This window comes from Lipophrys pholis (genome assembly GCF_963383615.2).
Source record: "Lipophrys pholis genome assembly, chromosome: 14".
NCBI lineage: Eukaryota > Metazoa > Chordata > Actinopteri > Blenniiformes > Blenniidae > Lipophrys > Lipophrys pholis.
Window position 1 is genome coordinate 9,446,385 of NC_137633.1, and position 22,711 is coordinate 9,469,095.

General features: G+C 41.2%; 1 protein-coding gene across 1 annotated transcript; it reads left to right on the forward strand.

Moving 5' to 3' along the window:
* Positions 1 to 17,337: 17,337 nt before the first annotated feature.
* gsc (goosecoid) lies at positions 17,338 to 20,966 on the forward strand. The gene is made up of 3 exons (XM_080479794.1): positions 17,338 to 17,847; positions 18,532 to 18,791; positions 20,709 to 20,966. Exons 1-3 carry the CDS (start codon positions 17,532 to 17,534, stop codon positions 20,856 to 20,858), a joined length of 726 nt encoding a protein of 241 aa, XP_080335920.1. The 5' UTR covers positions 17,338 to 17,531; the 3' UTR covers positions 20,859 to 20,966.
* Positions 20,967 to 22,711: the final 1,745 nt, after the last annotated feature.

Consider the following 22,711-nt stretch of genomic DNA (forward strand, 5'->3'; position numbering starts at 1 on the left):
ACACACACACACACACACACACACACACACACACACACACACACACACACACACTCCCTTCCCACCCCCGCCATCTTTCCCCAGCCATATAACCACACCGTTCCCTCGTAATAGATTTCAGCAGGTTTTTCTTTTTTTTGTTTTTTTTTTCTGCTCTCCCCAGCGCTTGTTTATTATTGTTCCAAATGACAGAGTGCAGAGTTTAGGGTGGAAGACTGAGACTGACGGTGGTGGTGGCGGCGGCGGTGGTGGTGGCGGTGTGTTTGCTGACTCTGGAGAAGCCTGAACATGAGAGAACCAAATGTTACGGCGAAGATTAAAAAAGAGAGGTGGAAATCTAAGAGGGGGAGAAGAGCGACGCAGCGTGGATGTGCGAGGGCGGCGGGGCGGTGTTTCTGCCGAAAACCAATCACCGTCAGAGGAGAAAACGCCGACTGTCACGGACACTCGGAGAGCTGAGGTTTAGCCTCGCAGCTCAGCAGGTTTATGGGGTTTTAAAAGCCACATATCCTGGAGGTGCCACCGTCTGCTCGTCTAACTGCCCTCGGCCTGACGGGCAATTTCCCACTGATGATCCGCCCGCTCCACCTCACCCCATCGCCTATACCACTTCTACACAAACACACGCGTGTTGACGGCGTGTAATTGGGAGTTATCAGTCATCACTCCCCGCGTGCTGCCCCCATGCTCTCGTACAACCGGGCAACAAAAAGCTGCACAACGTGGAAAAATCGTCACTGTTTTGCTCTACAAACAACAGATTTCTCTAGATTTCATCGTTGTGTCCTCATTGTTGTTTAAAAATTTTAAATATCCTCGATTATTCTGGGATGGACTGGCGACCTGTGAGGGCACTTTCACCCAACGACAGGTGAGACGCACACTATAAAAACCACATCGCGAATAAAGTCAGGATAGAAGGTGGACGGTAGGAAAAGACGCTTAACGTCACTTATTCGACTTTACATTCGATCAGGAGTCTGAAAGCCAAAGCTTTAGGAGTCACATCCTGATCTCCTGAAGCTTTAAAACATTATATGGAAACAAAGAATTTGGTTTATATGCTTTTGTTTTTTTTGAACACCACAAAAAGGAACACAATATTATTTTATTTTGCAAAAGAGATAGAGTAAAAACAAAAAAGGAACAAAATAGATTAAAAAAAGTTCAAATATAGATACAAATATTGGCAAAAAAAATCTGCTGAAATCGCTAAAACCACAAGAAAAGGAAACATGGAAAATCAGCTGAACTCATTAGAAATGGATAAAGAAGAAAAAATAAAAGGTGAAATCCGCTAAAATAGTTAAAACAGCTTAAACGCCAACCCCCCCCCCCCCCCAAAAATGGCTCCAACAAAGCGAATGGCGACAAAAAGACAACACAAAATGTAATAATGTAAAATAAGTAATAAAAATGTTGTGAAACTGCATCATTACAAGCCAAGGGACCTTTCTGGTTAATTTAGCAAATTTATTTACAACCTTATGAACTGTAAGCTTCTCATTTTGAAGAGTTGTGTTATCTGGTGGAAAATGGCAAAAGATCTTTTGGTCATTAAGGTTGCAGACGTCAACATTAGGAAATCTTTCTTAATTCATCTTAAGAGAATCCAACACTTTATTTAAAAAAATCAAAAAAAGTAAACATTTTTTTGTCAAAAAAAAAAAGGAATGAAAAAAAAAACCTTCATCCTTTCCAATATCTTTTTCACTCAGACACGTCATTACCCTCAATGGCAAAGTGTCTGGGAGGATGTTGACTTCCACGACGTAATAAAAACTTTATATTCATCATGAAATCTTTCCGAAAAACACGGCACGCCATCTCCGGACTGACCTGCGGCCACCGGAGAGGCGAAGACGGCAACCTGTTCTCCCAGCGGTCAGACGTCTGGGAAACGCTCCATTTTCTCATCTTTGCGAGAAATTATGGAATCAGATTCCAGCCCCTTTCTTATGTTTCCCTGTCAGGGAAAGAACTTCGCGGACTTCCACCGTCATGATTGGCGAGCTGAATGGCGGCACGTGCGCACGGACTGTCGGGAGCTCTGGGACATTTTCCCAGCAAGCCCGCTGATTCTTTTGGCCGGCTGCGAAAACACCTAAATTTGGCGATAACGTGGCGAGTGGGAATGAGTTGAAGGGCTTCTTGCAGCCTTCACAGCAGGGCGCCCAGCGCGAGGCCGGGTCCTCTTTAAACGTCTCCACATGGTGAACATGCTCCTCCTCTGACAACAGCGTTTGACCAGCAGAATGAGGAACATGCACATACTCGCAACTCGTCTGAAATACGGGATTATTAGAAGTGTCCAAACTATTCAACTTTTAAACTGTACCACGTAAGGTCGCTAAACATTTCGGAACGCCTTTCGACATGACAGCTTGACGTCTCTTTGTTTGTGCATGCCGCGCGTTTGCGAAATGAGTCAACCGTTTAGATAAATTACTCGTCATGTGAGAAGCTGTGCCACACAGGTAAAGACAAGATGTATGTGCCAAAGAGGAGATGAAACACAGATGCACGGACTGTTAGAAAAACATCAGGACGCAGGGTCATATTTAAAGCCTTAAGCACTGGAGGACGCTCTGATTTGTAGCTTCAACCACCGAAATCCCATATTTTCCTCAAGCCCGTATTGATAAAAACATGGATATGCAACCAAAACTCAATTTCAGAATCTTTTTTTTTTTTTGCACGATTCAATTTCACTAATTCAACAAGTGAGAAAGCTCAGCGTCATCTTTTTGTCCTGTATAATAAAGCAGATGATAATGATGAAATTCAACTTTTACACTGTTTCAATGGCACATGGAGTTCACAAGATTAACAGATTTGTGTGCTTTAATGAAGATTGAGTCTTCAAACACAAATAAAGGTTATACTGCTTTCTGAAATAAGACCATCCGTTAAGCAAAAATACTTGAGGGGCAACATTAACTTTTATCTTTTTAATATAGTTTGTGGGTCCTCATCAGTCATCTTCATCCTTACCATCACAACCTGCCTAAACCTGAACGCTGACCTCATACTCCCTGTACTAAAATCCCACCTTAAACCACCAATACATGCAAATCATCACCATGAATAACAGCAAAAACACACTTTGGATTACACGATAGATAGGGAGACAATTTAAAAGCAGGTATTTAATCATTATTAAAAACCAAGTCCGTTAAAGTGAGATTCAAGGATCCAAGGCTGCATTCAAGTGACGGAGGTGGTGAAGCTTGAGGGCTCGGCTCGAGCCGGCGCTTGGTAAGTTACACAGATTTGATCAAACGGCTACGATTTGGAAATCCGTCCTAATATTGACCCTACCAATCAGCCGGGGCGAGCCCCACAACCCCCTGAGGCTGTGTGCTATCTTTCCAGGGGCTAACAAAGAGGAAAATTACAGACCACACACACACACACACACACACACACACACACACACACACACACACACACACACACACACACACACGCACACACAGCTGCAGGTCTAATGGTTTTAACAGCTAAGACGTTTGTTCCCGGCTTCCTCCATTGTCAGATAAACTACTCACTGCATTTTAATTGAGATGGAATTAGGAACCTCCCGTGGGGTTTAAGTCAATTGGCTCGTCTCAGTGTGTTTTTTTTTTTTGTTTTCTTTTTCAACGAACGCCACCGAGGAGGCCGCCGTTTGCATTTGTATTGACACTTCACCCGCCCAGCGCTGCTTCATGTGTGACTACAAACCCAGCTTTTAAAAAAAAAAACACAAAACAAAACAATGCACTAAGCAAAACAGCTGCTGTTATTCATTGATCCAACAGGGAGACTCCTGAGAAGACGTATTTTTCTGCAACCGCCAGTCAGGGGGGAAAAAAAGAGAAGACTAGCTGGTTCATGGAATACGTCTTATTTATCCCAAACATTGTAAGAACTCCAGCGTAATTAAATAACTTTCAGTCTGAGGGGGAATCAAAGTGCAACTCGATATAGGGACTTCAGCAACAATTGAATTTTCAGAATATCATTGCTCACCAGCAGAAAGCAAAGCAGCCCGTGTCTCTTTAGCAACACGAGGAAATGTTATCCCAGAGTTCTCCCTCCTCGGCCTGGACAGGACGCTTGGATTTCACTGGTGATTTAATAGAAATGAAACAGGATGGATTTGGGGATATTTCATTAATCTTTCTTCTCTTTCATTGCAGAGGAAATTAAAGCCAATGGAGTTCAAAACATGCTTTTGAACCCCCCCCCCCCCCCCCATCCCTGCTCGCTCAGGCTCAAGCACGCCAGCAACTATTCTCTCTCTTTCTCTTTGGAAAGTTAAGACCCAATTAGCTGGCCAAATTCCTGGCTGATCCCTCAGACTGAGTGGATGTGTATTCTGCTGCAGGTGTGAATGTAAACTGAGGGCTCGGGACTACTGGAGATTTCAGAGTTTAGATGAGATTAAAAGTGTTTTAAACAGAGAATTATTCCTCAATAGATGTTGTACTTTTATGTAATTTTGTGTTTTTGTATTTAGTCAACATGGAGCCGATTAAACGCTACATACAGACTAAACGATGCCACCGGCAATGAAATATATATTGTTTCTACTTTTTTTTTGTCTTTTTCAGCACTTGCATTTCCATAAAATAGCAAAAACACACATTTGCACAAACAAATGGTAAAAATCCCCCACAGAATTAGCTCAACAAAAGCACTTTTATCATTGAACCTTTTATGTCGACGTCAGCACTATTGGATGCTAATGCTGGCGTGTGGATGTGATCATTGCTCTGACCACATTGTACCGACTAAAATGATGCAAAGGCATGATCCTGCATAAAATGAGAAAACAGGCATGGATCAATGTTTCTCTGTCACACACGCTCATGTTTGTATGAGATCTGACATAAATTCCTGCCAGCTTTGTGTGCAATTAAAAAAAATAAAAATGGTTGTATTATTCAGTTTAATTATATCAGTGCAGCAAATGAACAAGAGGACTTCTCAAAATTATGATATTGTACGCATTCTTCCAAATTATATACATTTCAAGACTTGCACATTAGTGTACCACATCCCTGGATGGATTTTGTGATTTTTGTGTGTGAAGTTTTCCTGTTCTCCCCGTGTGTATAAGGTAGAAGGTGGATAAATAGATGAACATCACTCGGCTACTTTACCGGTTGTCAACAAAAATACTTTTTTTTCAGGCTTTTATACTAGATTGATCTTTTGTTTTTAACGTCATGAACTTCACTCTCACTTTGTGCTTGTATTTGTTTATGCTGTTTTGCATTAGAGCATTTGATTATGTGGGCTGAGTAAATCGTTCACTGTGTATTTTGTGCGGTTTTGAGATGCTGCACATCTCAGGTTTTTTTTTTCCCCCTCCTTTTGTGCCTTCAAAAGCAGGGGGAAAAAAACCCCCAGCATTTGGAACATTTTGCTGTTTATTCCGACTTGTATTTATCTGCATATCTCACAGACTGTTCCCATAAATGCTTATTAAGCCAGTATTATACTAACCATAACATAACCCAGTGAATTGGTTTGGGGCTATCACTAAAATGCCCTCATGCTTATTGAATTACCGAACCTGCGATAGAAATCTGCTGCAGTTACGTGCCAATAACAACATACTGAGCGGGGTCTAATTTAAGAGGGTGCAGTTTAAGGTTGAGTAAAGGTTTTAAAGCATTACCAGGCATTGTTTATTGCGGCAGATACGCTTGCTGTAATGAAATGTTCTGTCAATTTTAAGCATGAAGTGTTTCAAACTGGGGAGACGCAGCAGGCAAATTCTATCCATCACACTTTAGACGGCACAGCTCAATAACAGGATCAGCTCAATGCCTCAATCGCAAAAGCAGTAAACAAATACATGCAAAGCGCTGTATTTGCAGGGTTTTCCTCTTCCTAAAACAGCATGTGTCTGTCTGATTAAAATACAGTGTCGTGATTATTTTGAATTACCCCAGGACCAACACAGTAATTGAATTTTACACAGATTCTTGCAGTAAAAGCCTCTCTTCCTCTCAGAGATTATGCCTGGAAAAGAAAAAAGGGGGGGAATATGGAAGTTGACCTTGTAAACTCCTGAGAGAGAGAGAGAGCAGATCCAGAGAGCTGCGGGGCAAAGCTCTGACAGTTTTCAGCTGTGGGGGAATGTTAATATGTATTTCCAGGATTATTGAATTATGTATATGACAAACGTCCCAAAGAACGCACAACATTAGCTTCAGGTTTACGAGGAGAGCCTGGTCATCTCCACGCTCCAGTTACCTCTAATGACGGTAATTATTACATGGCTTAACTGTAATACTGGATTGATTCTCAGGCTCCTGAATAACCCCTCATGCTGGCAGCGCTGCGCTGCCCCCCACCCCCCTCCCCTCACACCCCTTCAGCCGCCCAACAAAGGCCACGTTCAGGCCGGTGAACAAGCAGCTCGTCTCGCAAAAAAGGGTCTTCAGAGTGGGCTGGCAACCTGTGTGTGACGGAGGTTAATACTCAAGCCATATATAGATGGGATTAGGGCCCGGGCTTACACAACCAGGGAAGAAATTAAAGTTTGGAGGGAAATATGTGACTAATTCCATTCTGTCATCGGTGGATATTAAAGATTTTTTTTTTAGCGGCTATGTCAAATTATTTGTAAATCACAATGGCGGTACTGTTAAAATCAGCTTTAATTTGCAGGCCCACGAAGTGAGCGGGCAGTTTAAGTGGAGTATTGTCTCATATCAATCTCTCATCAGACCCTCGGGGGTTTAAAGGGATTTAACATGTTGTTGAAAAGAGTCCTCTGACTTCCTGGTGAGACTGAACCCAGATACTCAGGTTTTGTTCTATGTCTGCAGCAACACGTGCAAACCTTAAAACACAAGCAGAGGGGAAAACAAAGCAAAAAACACAAAAAAATACATGCAATATCTGTACGAATTCAGCCAAACAGGTAGTGAAAGCTCCCCTGCCCCTGCAGTGGGTACTCTGGGCTGTTTGGCACCTGCACTGGATTAATGGGGGACTTCTGCCAGTAGCTTGACAGAGTTAAGCTTGAAGATTGAGTTACACCGAGGGGGTGGGACCCATGCAAGCCAGGTGCTGGCTGGGTAAAAAAACCTCCCACATTTCAACAGTCTGTTTCTGTTTCAGGGCTGCACTGCGCTCCCCTTTCCCTTCTGCCCCGAGTCTTGGTGTGGTGCCACCACACTTGGTATTTATCAGGTCTCTCAAGGCTGCCGAGGCAGCTTGTGAATCACTGCGGCCCTCTGCTTTTTAGCGAAGGGTAAAGCACTCAGCGGGACGCAGAACGACTCCGTATGAAGATAGAGAACACATCCAGTAACTCGTATAAGCAAAATGATATAAGATCAAGACTCTAAAACTGTATTTATAACCCTGAAACTCTTAAGTGGTTTGCAGGTTTAGCAATGAATAAAATAAATAAACTCTAACTACACTGTATGTTTTATTTTTGAGTTTGTTGAAATGACTCTGTCCAACTTTCCTGGATGTTTAAAGCGTGGCGTCTCATCTTGCACAGGTTGGGATTCAAAGTGCAAGGCTTCCGCAACTATAGCCGACCCATGAAGTCCTGGATGCTTCGAGGTGGGGACTCCATGATTGGGGTTTTTTTTTTCTGCACATCTGCACAGATGCTCGATTTGATTCCAGTAGAAACTTCTGCAGCGTCGCCTCCGTAGAAAAATATTGCCTTGGCTGCCCCTCTCGCCGAACAAGCAAGTTCGCAGAGCAGGTGCCACAAAAATGAGATAATCAACGATATTCGCTTCTGCTGCGTGCGGTCGTGAGGTTAAAGCAGATACGGTGCAGCTGTGAAGGGCAGAGCCGCAGGACGGACCCGGCCACCTCACCACAAATAAATTCTTCTCTCAGAGCCGCCATCAACGAGCCAAATTCAACAAAAAAACTAAACTGTGGGTAAAAACAAAATCGCAATTTTTTTTGGAAAAAAAATAAATAAATAAAAAGTCAAACAAGACAGATTTGTCTTTCGGGACTTTTTCATTACCATTTAAAGGTTTTTGACTTCAAATAAGCAGATGAAGAATTATATTTACTTCCTTCAGAGTCTGAAGAGAGTGTATTCTAAGATAAAAGTACCCAGTGGAACCCTCAAGAACCAATGTTTCCTCTATCCTCAATAAAAGCCTATCCAGGGTATGTTACCAATAAACGTCCTTGACCAGTTCCAACCATAGACATAAACACACGTCCACAAAGTGAAACACACTTTTTTTTTGGACAACCTCACTGTCCACTGAGCTTTTTTTTTTTTTTTTTTTTTTCTACACAGCTGCATTGACGGCACTGCTTGGACTCTCGCTTCATGTTTTACTTGACTTTTTTTTTTTTTTTTTTTTACATCCATCGTTGGTACCTCTTTGATGGAGCTAACTATGGGCGAAGGCAGTGTGCACTCTGGACCGGTCACCGGTCCATCAAACAGAGACAGAAAGTCACACACTCACATTCACACCTACGGGCATTTTTAAGGTCATCAATTAACCTCAAACACATGTTTTTGGACTGTGGAAGAAAACAAAGAGTACCAAGGGAAAACTTGCACTGACATTGAGAGAAGGCCCGAAAGCCCGGACTCGAACCAGGGCTTTGAAGTGAGAGCTCTAACCATTACTCCATTACTGGCTCCTGTTTGTTTTATAAATAGAACTAATAACTTGATTCTGTAGCTGCAACATGAACTAGCTGCTAAACAAAAAGTCATTCTATTTTCTGCAATAAAACCTGTTATTATTCTTGAATGTACCATACATCTTTTACCTTTAATCTTACTTTTTAGTCTCCGTCACAAAGGGTCTTCTGCGAATATTTGCATATGTTTGTAGTTGCTGGGGTTCTAATTTATAATAAACATAAAATGTCTGTACGTTGATAAAATTACCTCAGAAAGAAAAAAAAGCATGAATCCCCAATGCCTATTGGGGAGTATGGTGGAGGGAGCATCGTGATTTTGGGCTGCATGAGAGTAAAATAATCCCCAGATTATACCAGTGTATCTGTCCAGGAGGAATTTCAGCTGATGGGAAAATGCCAACCAGTTGATGCTCAGTGGGATTGCATTGATGCAATACGACAAGAAGTTTCAAACATTTTATACAAAATGGCTATAATTACAGAGGATACGCTTTTTGTAGTGTCCGATTCCCGACGTCAATCCCAAAGGGACGCTGTGGGATGAGCTCAGTAAGCCGTTCACAGCAGACCCGACGGACATGTTTGTGTTCTTTTGTGTCTCTTGTTTGTTTTAAACCACGAGGCAGATTTGTTCGTATATGTGAGTAGTACTACACCGTCCTGCATTTGGTCCTTTCAGGTCACTCTTTGTAAGTCCATGAAGATACTAATGATGGAAACCACTGGTTCTCTGAGATGTAACGTTGAAGAAAAACAAGAAGAAAACCCAACTCCAAGCCAAAGAAAGTGTTTGGTTCATGATATTAGGTTCGACTAGTTTTAATGGCTGCATCCAACAAAATAAAACAAAAAAACCCAGCGAAATATTAGAATGGTTTGTGTGGTATTTTGGGCAGATTTTTGCATGTCTATATCGATGACAGACATGCAGATCATATTTTGTGACCAATTCATGTCGGCGTCATATACTTTTTTTACTACCTCTGCAATTCATAACCGACATAAACAAACTCGGCTTTTCTTTTTTTTTTTTATATCTGACAAAATTCCAAACAGAAAACTTCTGGTTAAAAAACGCCTCATCGCTGGTGTCATTGCTTCAGTGGTCGTTAATTTTGCATTGGCGTGACACTATATACTCAACTCTTTAAAGAATCTGTGTTAAGATTGGTATCCTGAACAATAATCAACCTTACGTTGAAACTGGATGGATTAAAGAAACGTGTATTGACGTGAAGATGCACATTGAGGTGTTAGAAGTGACGGAGCTGAATGTAAATACACGGCGGGTCACTTTACCGCGCGCCACCATGACAATCCCATGTGGATATGTAAAAGACATCTTAAAGTGCAGTGCCATGTTGTGTTAAGACAGGCCTGAGGTTTAAATTCTAATGTGTTCAATCCATCCTGGCCACGTCTGCGCCGGCTTGTTTTGATAGAATAATTCTAGGTTTCATTATGTTCCTGCCACAGCCTGCGGAGCTGATTTGAATTTCTTATAATTCCAAAGTGTGTTAAGTAGCACCTCTGTGAAAAGAGGGGGAAGTCAGAGAGCATGTTTCAGACCTTCTAATGTGTAAATGTGTTTCTGATTCCCGACATGACACACAGTCAGATGGCAGTGTGTGTGTGTGTGTGTGTGTGTGTGTGTGTGTGTGTGTGTGTGTGTGTGTGTGTGTGTGTGTGTGTGTGTGTGTGTGTGTTTCCCTGATCCCACCACATGACTGGCTGCCTGTAATCAGTAATTACCAGGATTGGCTGATGGATTCTAGTTATAATGAATGATTGATGACCACTGAAAGAGAGTGGCCGGGCCATTTCTGTCCTCTGACAGCATGACGTTAGCACTGAATTGAAACCATTTAAGTAGAAAATGACTGGACGCAGGCAGGGGCTCAATAGCAGGTACCACGCTGCCATTTTGAAAATGGACATGTTTCCATTCACCCCCTCTTTGAATAGTCTGTATATTCATGTGACTCCTGAAACCTGAGCTCCTGCTGCTGCCAACAGTTCAGGACTGTTCTCAGGAAAGTCAATCCCAATGTGAGACAGGCTCAAACGCTCCCAAAGTGCATTTCACGGACCAAACTGTAGGGAACGGGCACATTATGATTTATTTGTACCGTTTTAACTCGTGCAGCCCACTCTCTGAACATTGTGTTTTGTTTTGTAATAAAAAATAGAAGGTTTTAACTTCCCAATCCTGATTAAATGGACATCATTTATGTGTAACTTGTATACAACATGACTGGCTGCTTTGACATTTCACAACTTAGATTAACTGTCCTCAAAGAGCTGCAATCGATCCGTCTCAAGCTATAAAATTAAATTATCATCTTTTAAAGTATGTAGAAAATATGCATAGACCTATGGTCTTTATATATAATCTGCAACAGTACCGTTGCACTCATGGTTTTGCACTGAAGTATATTCGATAATCTTTCTATAATCACCTGAGATGAAGGTGCAGCTGTGTTTTCTCCTGTGTTCAGAATGATGGAAAACAGTGTTGATATGCGGTACTTCCTGGTTCATTTAATAGCATTTTGCCTTGCTTGAGTTTTGAAGTGAAGGGGAAGCCAATTATTTGATAATTCAATAAGTACTTGAATGTGGAAGCCATCATTGTCTAGAAGATAATCTACAGAGATGATACGATCCATAAAATCCTGCAGCCTGGCAGTGAAAACCTGTTCTGATTTTCGATTCATGCAACTTTAAATAGGAGGAGAGGTTAATTCCTTCTCGCCTTGAGTATGAACAGTCTCGATGCATCATTCATCACTGTCACTTGTTTTTTCAGTAGGCCAAAAGCCTTCTTGTGCAAAGGATTATTACGTTTACAACTTACTTGAACCTCATGTGTCAAGTACGTGGCGACCGAACAAAAACTACATTTTGCGATTCGCGGCCTTTGATGTGTGAGGCAGATATTAAATTTGTGGTCGGCCTACAGGCACTTTGTGGTTTGGTCTGAAAAACCAGACGGTTTTCATGGGGTGGCGGTGGGAATGATGAGCGGCTGGAGGTGGGAGTGGGGTGGGCTGCCTCCTTGAACTGTGGCGAACAGTTCTGAGGAACACATGGGCTTCATAGCGGACAGTGAACGCAGCGCGGCCTCATCCGGCGGCGGGAACCAGCGGCGAAGATCTGCAGACTCTAACGTGACAGACCTGACATGTACAATAAATATGGATGACGGGGACTCCAGTGTGTGTGTGTGTGTGTGTGTGTGTGTGTGTGTATGTGTGTGTGTGCAGAGATAAGAAATATGTCCAAGATTAACAGGCCTCTCGATATCGTCTTTCCAAATAACAAGAATTAAATGAGTCTTGTTCAGGGACCAAGATACACACACACTGAGTGTTCACACCTCAATTACGCCATAGGATTTTTTTCACATCCAGTGCATGTGGCAAAAACCGTAAAGCCTTCCACCTCTCTGTGCTCGGACATTATGTTAGTTTAACATGCATAACGTGACCTCTCCTTACCACGCTCTCTAGTTGTGTGAGACGCATTAAAATCATTCACAGTTTGTTTCAAGTGCCACACGTGTATTTACAAAGCAGGAGGCAGAATGTTTAGTTATCGTTAAACACTGCGAAATGTCTGTATCCTACATCGATTAGTCATTTTTGCAAATAATTTCTTACCCTGTAATTTAGTACATCAAGTAAAGCAAAACGATAATATAGGATGTGACGATGTTTGCGTGTGGGAATCTGCTTCAAATGTAATTTTCAATCCATTTTAAGATTCATCTGTAAAGTGTCAAGTCCAAATGTTGTCTCATGGAGAAACAAAACAAAAATAAAACCCAACAATCACATCAGCAACGGCGCAAAGAAGAAACTTGCAGCAAGAACCAGACCGTCTGTCTGCCTCGAGAGGAAAGTAATGAAAGAAAGGAACAGGACGAAAGACAAAGAAACAACAGACGACACATCATGTTGGAGACTGAACAGCGTAGGAACTGCAGATCGCACACATTCAGCTCCACAGCCGGGATTCCAATCGTTTTACCAATTACATCATGAGCGAGAGGACACACGCAAAGTGAGCCTCCCCGGTAGGTCGCGCAGTCACATACAAACTGAGCTCCCGTCAATAAGAAGGTTATACTATCTTGACTTGAAGCTCCAAGGTGTTCGAATCATATCCCACTGAACACTGTTGTAATGTAATGTGTGGGATTCCTCCATCAAACGCATCAATCCTGCACAATTATTTTAATCGGGACGTGTCCGCGGTGAGAGTTTGTTGACGTGTGTGGAGACGTCGCTGTCCGCGGCTGATGTGCACCAAACAAGCAAACGAAGTCGGATGAACCGACTTCGCTCATGAAGCTCGTTTGTCACTGCTTCAGTGGACTCATGGCCATTTAGCTTGTCCACCAACATTCACTCTTTTATACAAACACGTTCACAAACCAATGGTGAGCAGCGGCCGTGTGAGGTGATCAACCTCCATTGGGAGCGGTTTGGGGTTCAGGAGGGCGATTGAACCAGCGACATTGTGGTTGTCAGGTAACTTACGTACCGAGTGAGCCGTACCTGCCTCAAAAAAGCTTCCGGTTACGTGCACACTTGAGGAATTCCTGCTGCTTTGTTAAGTATTTAGACATTCTGAGCAGGTCAAGCTTCTCCCACGCTGCAACGCAAATCCCAATCATTGTTATTCTGTATTGGTTTGCAAAAAGAAAAGTTTGAAAACGACCCGAGTAATGGCTCTCTTAGCCAAGAAAGAACCCTTTTTGGTCCGTTATCTCTGACGTCTCACAAAAGACGCAAATCTTCAACAACGTGGACGTGGGTAGAATTCTGACGGAAGAAAATGGGAACATATTGTTTCACTCCTCTGTGTTACACCTGAATGGTAAAGTGCTCAAAGTGGGTGTGAATGGCTCAGTGACATGACATGTTTAAAAAGATGAACAAATTGGGGGGGGGGAAAGAAAAATAATAAGGAAGAAGTCGTTCGAATTTCCTGTTTAGGTTCGATAAAAATCACCAAAAACCAAAAGAAACGTAAACCAGATGCTTGTTTTTGTAACAAGCCTGTAAAAGATTTGGGATTTTTCTCATTTCGTCAAACCTCATTTCAGCTCAAGTTTCTCTTATGCTAATCCCTGTAGGGTACAATGTGGAGTCCAGCGACGATACAAAAAACAAAATAAAAAATACTGGTGGGTAACGTATTGTATGTCATTTGTCCTCATTAATACAATGGATTCTTTTTTCTGATCTAATCATGGACAAAACTTAAAACTGAGTAAATCACAGTTTTATATTTGACAACAGTAGTTATCTATCTATCAATCTATCAATCTATCCATCTATCCATCTATCTATCTTCTTTTCTGATGTTTCGATTGTGTAAATCTTGCAGACGTTACTTGGATGCATAAGTGTCTGGGTATCTCTCGCCACGTATTTATCCCCCGTTGGAAAGATGCGTTACCAAGTTTCCCTGTTTTATTTGCCCTATTTAACCAGGTTTTACAGATCAGGGCTCTGTTATAAAGATGCATCTGCCATTGCGGCTTTGTGAGTCTTCAGCCTCCATCTGCAGCCTGATTGACACTTCCATTCACCTATAAGTGCTGCCTTCACGGTGCTTTTCCACAGCTTTTAATTTCAAATGGACATTTCGTTTTGTAGCAATCCCTTTTGACTCGCTCCTTTCACTGTGACTGGGAAGTAGAAATATAGAAATAAATGTGAAAATAATAACGGCATATGTTCCTTTTTTTTTCTCCTCTTCCCTCCTCTCCCCCACTTTCCGCTGGGGTGGAATCACAGTGTGACTGCATTACAGAAAAGATTATTTTTTTTATTTTTTTTCTAACATGTGTCCACATTGGAAAAGACGACAAAAAGCAGGGGCTTCTATCAAATTCATACATTCGAGGAAGAAAAAACTCATCCGTGTTCTCTGGTACATATAAAATAAAATGTGTCACAATCAAATGATATTCACTTGTAAATTATTTGAGCTGGAATGTAGAAATGGAATAAAAATTGAAATTCATTTTTTAAACCTACAATATCTCCTTTGCCTCATAGCACTGAACACATGTATGGAATAAGTAAAAACCCAGAGCTGAGGTCTACTGCAGCAAGAGAAGATAGCAATGACACACACACACACACACACACACACACACACACACACACACACACACACACACACACACACACACACACACACACACACACACACACACACACACACACACACACACACACACACACACACACACACACACACACACTGATTGAGTTAATGTAATTATATGATTACTGCTTGAACTTGTCATATCTTTTTTTTTTTTTTTACTAAATTCAAAACAAAAGAGGCAAAACAACACAATCTAACAGCCGAATTTACAGTTTCAAGGAACAGAGTATTGTGGATCCTAAATGCTATTAATTTTAGTGATGACTATGGCCTCAGACACTTGTCAATTGTATTTCATGGTGAATAAATCAATGAACAATCATGTAACTATATAAATATCATTTTTAAATGGCATCAAATGATATTTTATTAGTTCTTAAGTCCGCCTTCCAAAAGTCCCGGAATTCTATTTTTCCATTCATTCTCATCAAGGAAATGTTGACTGTTTTTGAAAAAATGGGGGTGATTGTGACTCAAAAACTATTTTTTGCAGGACAGTCGGAGGTGTGAACGATGCGTGAGGAGCTACTCAACTCTTTAGTCCTCTGTAATAAAGGACAGAGTGGGAGTGAGTGACACATTTCACAGGAGAAGATATGTTTCCTGTTGTGTGAAAAGCAGTTTGTAAGCAACAAAGAAAAGAAAAAAAAAAAACAAGAAAAAAAGAGAAAAACAAGAAAATAGAAAGAGATAAAAAAAGAGAAAGAAATGCAAGCGAAGGTGAGGAAATAATATTGCAAGTGGCCATCATTAATGTCATTTTTATTTGTTTTATGTTGATATTCAAAAGCTGTTTCTAGAGGAACCAGATATTTTAAAATAAATATTTTACAGCAAAATAAAATTGAAGTATTAATTCTTGTTTCGAGCTCACAGCGCAAAGTGCATCAATTATAATGGGATTTTTTTTTTTTTTAATATGTTTTTTTTTTATTTGCATGGATTGGAGGTGATGCTGAGCATGAGTCATACAATCTTAACAACAACTGAGACACTGCGAAGTTAAAAACATCGATAAAACCAAAATCAAATAAAGCCTGTTCCTTCCAGTAATGGTCGCCTAATACTGAACAAAGAACATTTTAAATTGCGGCTTTCCTTATTAAATACACACCTATTTCTTCCAGTAATCGGTTGAAATCTGATATTCGCACTGAATACATTTATGCACAGCAGCTTAACAGGAACGTAAAACAATATGAAGAATTACCTGCGGGTAATTGGTGTTTTTCGTGCAGGGGAACACGTGGACTTCATCTCCAGAGGTGATTGAAATCTGGTGTGTTAACGCATTAGTGCGGGACAATAAACCTCACCCGAAGCTGCAACTGTGCGTCCGCTCGTCGATAATCATCCCGCATATCTATACGGCACATTCTCACACCACAAACTTATCTAACAGCACTGACACGAGCATGTGTTAAGACCCCACTGAGTGTTAAATGCAATCATCGAGTCCCATTAAGGTCTGAACTGAGAATCCACGTTCCTCCACAGCCGCCAGCGGCCTTATCCCCCCAACCCCCTCCTCCCTCCTCCACTCACAACCAATGTTGATTGGCTGCGTAAATATGCAATAAGCTCTCTTTTCCTGGCCTAAACAGAGGCGATAATAGGCCGTTATCTTATCCCGGTCAGGGGGGAAATGTTGTGCGTCGTTGACCCGCGGAGAGGGAGCCGCTGCCGGAGAGGAAACGCGCTGATCTGCTCCCCGCAGGGTGGAGAGCGGAGGGTGGATAATGAGATGAGTCTCAGGTATAATGCTCTGCACTTATGTCTGACATGGGAATATAGTTAATATGCATCTGCTTATGTGGGGGAAAGAGACAGACAAATAGATAAACGACTGATTACTGTGTGGCGGCACCTTTACGCACGGGGCGTAATTCCTCTGGCCAGTGTGTAGTTTTATTGTTTCATCAGCCTTCCTCCAGTGATATCTACAATAGTGCGAAATAAAAACATAAATTTAAAGATTTGTTTCCTTCTTCATTAGTTTTGACCATAGGTATGTTATTCTAATTTCGAAAAAACATTTAAAAAAGAAAATCTAAATTCAAGAGTCTACAGTTTAACAAGCATTTCTTTTAAATTATCCAGATTTTCCGGGATTAGAAAACAGCATCAAGGAAGTGATACATTGTTGTGTATGGATTTCGACTGTTTCCACATGAACGGATGAAAAAGTGTTCTGTCTGACCCCCGTCCAGTAAATACCAGAGCGAATGTGTTTCCACAGATTAGGATGCCCTCACTGACAAGGAAACAATCGGATTATCCTGCAGAAGAAGAGCCTCTGTGACCCAGCAGCGGCGTTCCCAAAAGTCCGCAAACAGTGCGGATTATCTTAATTGAATTAATTCTCAATACACAGATCTATACGGGTTCACGGCTTCAGCAACTCATCCCGCTCCGCCGTGACGTCAGCGGGGTATAAGAACAGCCCCGCGCGCAGCTGGCCCCCTCAAATCCACCAGTCCTTCCTCTGCAGCGCGCGACACACGCAGGAGAGAAAAAAGTTCCTCTCCAGAGTCACCATGACGCAGTTTTAGGAAACTTGTTTCTTTTCTTTTTTTTTTTTCTCCTTCCACGGAGCAGGAAAGCCTTTCAGATTAGGACATCTTGGTGCGTAAAGACGGTTTAACTTCACAGATTTCGCTTTCCTCGCTTCCCACCCGCGCGCCAGTGTGATGCCAGCCGGGATGTTCAGTATCGACAGCATCCTGTCCGGACGGCCGAGCTGCAAGGAGCCGCTGCTGCTGCACCGGAGCGGCCCGGTGGTGCTGTCCGCCGGCCTCACCGACTCGATCTACACCGACTACAACGGACTGTACTCGGCCACGTGCGGACCGTCTCCTCCGGGGGTCCAGTCTGTGAACGGAACCAGGATTGGATATAACGGCTACTACTACGGACAGTTACACGTCCAAGGCGCAGGAGGAGGGCCGCCGTGCTGCGGGTCCGTGCCCGGCCTCAGCGCGCAGCAATGCCCCTGCATCCCGACAGGTAGGGTGACGCAGGCTCAGCTTGAATTTAAGAGCATAACATCATGTAATCAGGGATGAAATATCAATCCATTAAAACGCTTTGATTATACATTACACGGTTTTATTGTGTAAATACCATTACTGAGAAAGTTGGTGTCCTTGTCTTGTCCAGAGGATATTAAAGGCCACTTGTTAATATAAAATGTAGAGATTATAATGAAAAGAAAAACGTGACGATGCAATTGTATTATTTACATGACATCACAGATGTTATACGATTTAAAGATTGTCAACCTTGTTTCCAAAACAAGACCAATGAAAATCTTTTTACGCAGTTTTAATCCGCGCGATTACCCACAAAACTTTGTGAAGTTCATATCTGGAGCAGGACACATTTGCCAGGTCTCATTATTATTATTTTTTTTAATTGTCATTGTCCATATGCCCCTCTTAAATGTCACGGACCTGTTTACACTTTTGATGTCATATATTTGTAATGGAACGTGACAGAATAGCTGTTGATCCCCACCCCAAGAGATTTCTACGTGTCGTAAGTTCACACATTAGTATCGGTACAAACACGTCCTTATTGACCACGGAGACATTTTATGTGCTTACGTTTATGGCGTTGTCAACACCGCAGCAGAGTGACCTGCATTCATCACTTAACCCTTCCACGTGTGTCTCCCTCCCGCGCCTGCAGCGTACGACAGCCCGGGCTCGGTGCTGATCTCCCCGGTCCCGCACCAGATGATGTCCTACATGAACATGGGCAGCCTCTCCCGGACGGAGCTGCAGCTCCTCAACCAGCTGCACTGCCGCAGGAAGCGGCGGCACCGCACCATCTTCACCGACGAGCAACTCGAGGCTCTGGAGGGCCTCTTCCAGGAGACCAAGTACCCGGACGTCGGCACGCGGGAGCAGCTGGCCCGCAAGGTCCACCTCCGGGAGGAGAAGGTGGAGGTCAGACAAGTTATTTATTTCTTACTTTTATTGAAGTTCTTGATTTGATGAAAGCATCTGAAACTTGATTCTGATTCATTTCCCGTCACATTTAGTTGTTCGTCTTTTATCAAATTTCAAACGTTCCTATTTTCGCCCTTTCCTAATGTTACTTGAAGTGTTTTGGTCTCTGAATTCTTTTATTTTATTTTAAAGATAACACAATTTGAATTGCCTTTTAAGTTTAATGATGGCGAAGAGGATTTTATCGTTGTGGATTTGTCTTCAAATGATTAAAAAAAATTAAAAATGAAAAAAAGTTTTTAAGATACATTAACGATTAAAATACAGACGGGATCTAGAAAAACACCCATATAAGTGGTCATTAAATTAAAGTGTCAATAACATATTTTAGATATTAACAGTTGACTCATTGATCATGTGTTTTGGTGTCATAACGAATTGTTCTACATAACTCTAAGTTAGTCATTTAAAACTAAACGGACTGATTCAAACGGTTCAATGTTGAATATCTTGTTTATTTTCCGTGGTTAATGTACCAAGGTATCCCATTGAGATGAAGATCTATTTTTGCATTGGGCAAAGTACAACCACAAAACTTTTGTTTACAATATCGCAAAAAGAAATGGCTGCAATAGAAGTCATAACATTTCAACACATCAACTCGGATGCCTCTCTCAGCATATTACAAATGATAAACTTTAATTTCTTGAAGGATACGAGTGTTTCTAGCTTCAGATTCAGACCTGTCGGTATTTTAACATTTTTTTACAAAGAAGCTGCTCAGTCACCACCGACTCGGAATCTGTTCTTATATATACTTTGATTCGGTGGAGTCGATTTTGCAATCTTAAATGATTGTCACCGCTATATTTATAATTTTTGTAGAATGTAATACATTGTCTTGAAGAAATAATAATAATAATAATAATAATAATAATAATAATAATAATAATAATAATAATAGTATAATACAAAATAACGAGAAAAAAATTAACTAACTATACAGGATGTGAAAAAACAGACTAGATACAATTGCATAAATAAAATCGACCAGATCTGAGGAAGGGATAAACATAAATCTATACACGGAATTTAAAAAAAATGTATAGACATTTTTCCGATTAACTGTTTTAGTCATCTCATATGAACTTTACTTCAATATGAATCACAAACTAATAATCCAATAAAGAAGCATATTCGATGTGAAGGAGGAAAACTAACGGAAAATTTATAATAATAATAATAATAATTCTCGACCAGGAAGAACCAGACTCGGGGGTACAGTACATATTTTGGACTGGTTAAAAGGTATAGGGGATTCAATACGAAATCTAAACTAAATAGTAAGTATAGAACATCTGTCACGACATGAAACGTTAAACACAAAGGCATCATGTCTGAAGGGTTTGCGCGTGATAATTAAAGCTGTGAGTATAGAAGTCCACTGTAGTTTTTAACAAATTCTAATAGATTTCAATATAAAAAAAAATCTGACGAAACATGATATAAAAGCCTTTCAGTTTTAAACACGTGAACTTCCTTCTCTCTTATACTTAATATTTCTGACTCTAGTACTTAATTTGTAAAATGACTTTCGTGAACTATAAACACCTGTCTTCTTCACGTGTTTGTTTCCTTTTAATAGAGAGCGATACAGTAAACATGTTTGGATTGCTTAAATCCACCAACAATTATGACGACACACACACACACACACACACACACACACACACACACACACACACACACACACACACACACACACACACACACACACACACACACACACAGGACAGAAGAAGATCGGTCTTCATTAACAAATTAAACTCTTGCGAATGTTTTTGAAAAAGCTCCACGCTGCGGCTGTCTGGATGTCGCGCACTGAAACCTGCCCTGTGTCTCCGGGTCTCTCAGGTTTGGTTCAAAAACAGACGCGCCAAGTGGAGGCGGCAGAAAAGGTCTTCATCGGAGGAATCAGAGAACTCTCAGAAATGGAACAAAGCGGCCAAAACATCGCCGGAGAAAACGGAGGAGAGTAAAAGCGAGGTGGACTCTGACAGCTGATAGGAGGAAGAGGAGGAGGAGGAGGAGGAGGAAGAGGAAGAAGAAGAAGCCACGTGTGCGCGCTCACAGTGGACCGTGACGCGGACTGACATGTTGGTGGTGTGATTTAAAAAAAACAAACAAAAAAACAAACATGTTGCCATGTTGCACAGTTGTACATAATCTACATTTTATTATTAATGGTGCCAGTTATTTATATTTAATTTAATATTTTTTTTTTAATGTAACGTTACTCGCGCCAGCGGACGTTGTGTGAATATATCGTAATGTTTTCTTTCTTCCCCCTTTGTGATATAAAATGTAAATCTGCTGCGTTTTTTTTTGTTTGTTTTTTTGTGACAGTATCGTTTGAGTCTGTAAAATCATTCACAGTCACTATACTCAGAGAAGTGAGCAGGAACGCGCTCCATTTTTATCTGATTTCATTTTGCCAAAAATAATTGAAAAAAAACCCCCCACCTTTAAAAAGACATCGACTATAAACATTAAAATATAAATGAAGTACCATCAGCACCGTGTCTTTTTTGTTTGCGACGTGACAGAATATGTATTGATGACTGTTATCGAAAAATTGCGCAAAAATTGGTTGAGATCAATTAATCATCATTTAGAAATAAAAGTGCTTTTAAGACAGAGATTTCAACTCGCAAAAGATAATTTTCCATTTGAAAGATGGACAAGAGCCAATGTAGAAAAGTCCAAATAACATGGAGGGGCGGAAGTACATCTTTTGCTTAGATCTTTTTATTTGAATTAATTTTAACCTTCCAAAAAAACAACCAAAAAACCGTAATGATTTTAAAATGCACGATCAAAATTTATTCAAGAAAATTGAATTTTTGGGAATAATTGCATCATATTTATTCAAACAGTCCTGCTGTGTTTGACTATAATTTCAATTACTTAAGATAGCACTTCCCCTCCTTTAACAGTAATCATGGAAACAGTGAAAATACCACAGGCAACACATGACAGCAAAACACGGGTTTGTTCATTAAAATAACGACGTGTCCGGCTTTTGCTGAGAACTTAAATGGAAGGATGAAGAAGCAACAATCCAAGCACTATCTAATGATCAAGCAGACACAGGTAGTTTCACTAACCGAGTGGAAAGTCTGTATTTATTCCACGGTTGTTTACAATGACGTCAGCCCGTTATAGGACCTTTATGTAAAATAAGATTGCAGTTTTCTTTTTTTTTTTTTACTCGTGAAAAAACACCAATATAATTGAATACATATGTTTTTAATGTGGACTTTTTCCTCCATTGTTGTCTACATGTGAGGGACTCATGATACTTGTAAATTGATCCCTTTCTAATTATACTAGAAATCAGCAGTTAGTTCCCACCGGAGTCCCTGATTGGCCGAGAAGCCTTTTTCTACGAGCGCTGCTATTCAGTAGCCGTGCGCTGGGACACTTCACAGGTGTATCACTCCGCCTCACAGGTGTATCAGATGTTAATGGCACTAATGCAGCTAACTCTGCTGGCTCATTATCACGTTGATGTTTGCAAATGGAATGTAAATACATAGAAATGAATGTGCATGATTCAGAGGAGCGCAAGGTAATATAGAGAGACGGTTGTGTGGCAGCATTCAGGCTGTGGTTTAGAGGCGGCAGCGGCACTATTTGTGTTGCTGTTAGTAAATAACATTAGTTGGTTGTGCATAATAAATATATACTCACTCCTTCTACTCATCGCACCACTGATCCTGCACGTCCAGGCTTTATTCCTGCGTGGATCTATTTGGACTTATCTCCAAATATTTAAAAACATCCACGCATGCCTATACCTGTATTTGTCTGCCCTCACTAAATGCCTGCTACATTTGTGAGACTCTTGCCACATA

Excerpts from the sequence above, each read along its gene's own strand:
- gsc (XM_080479794.1), top strand. The coding sequence starts at position 17,532 with ATGCCAGCCGGGATGTTCAGTATCGACAGCATCCTGTCCGGACGGCCG. Across the intron at positions 17,848-18,531 it reads ATGCCCCTGCATCCCGACAG|CGTACGACAGCCCGGGCTCG; the intron begins GTAGGGTGACGC and ends CCGCGCCTGCAG. Across the intron at positions 18,792-20,708 it reads TCCGGGAGGAGAAGGTGGAG|GTTTGGTTCAAAAACAGACG; the intron begins GTCAGACAAGTT and ends CGGGTCTCTCAG.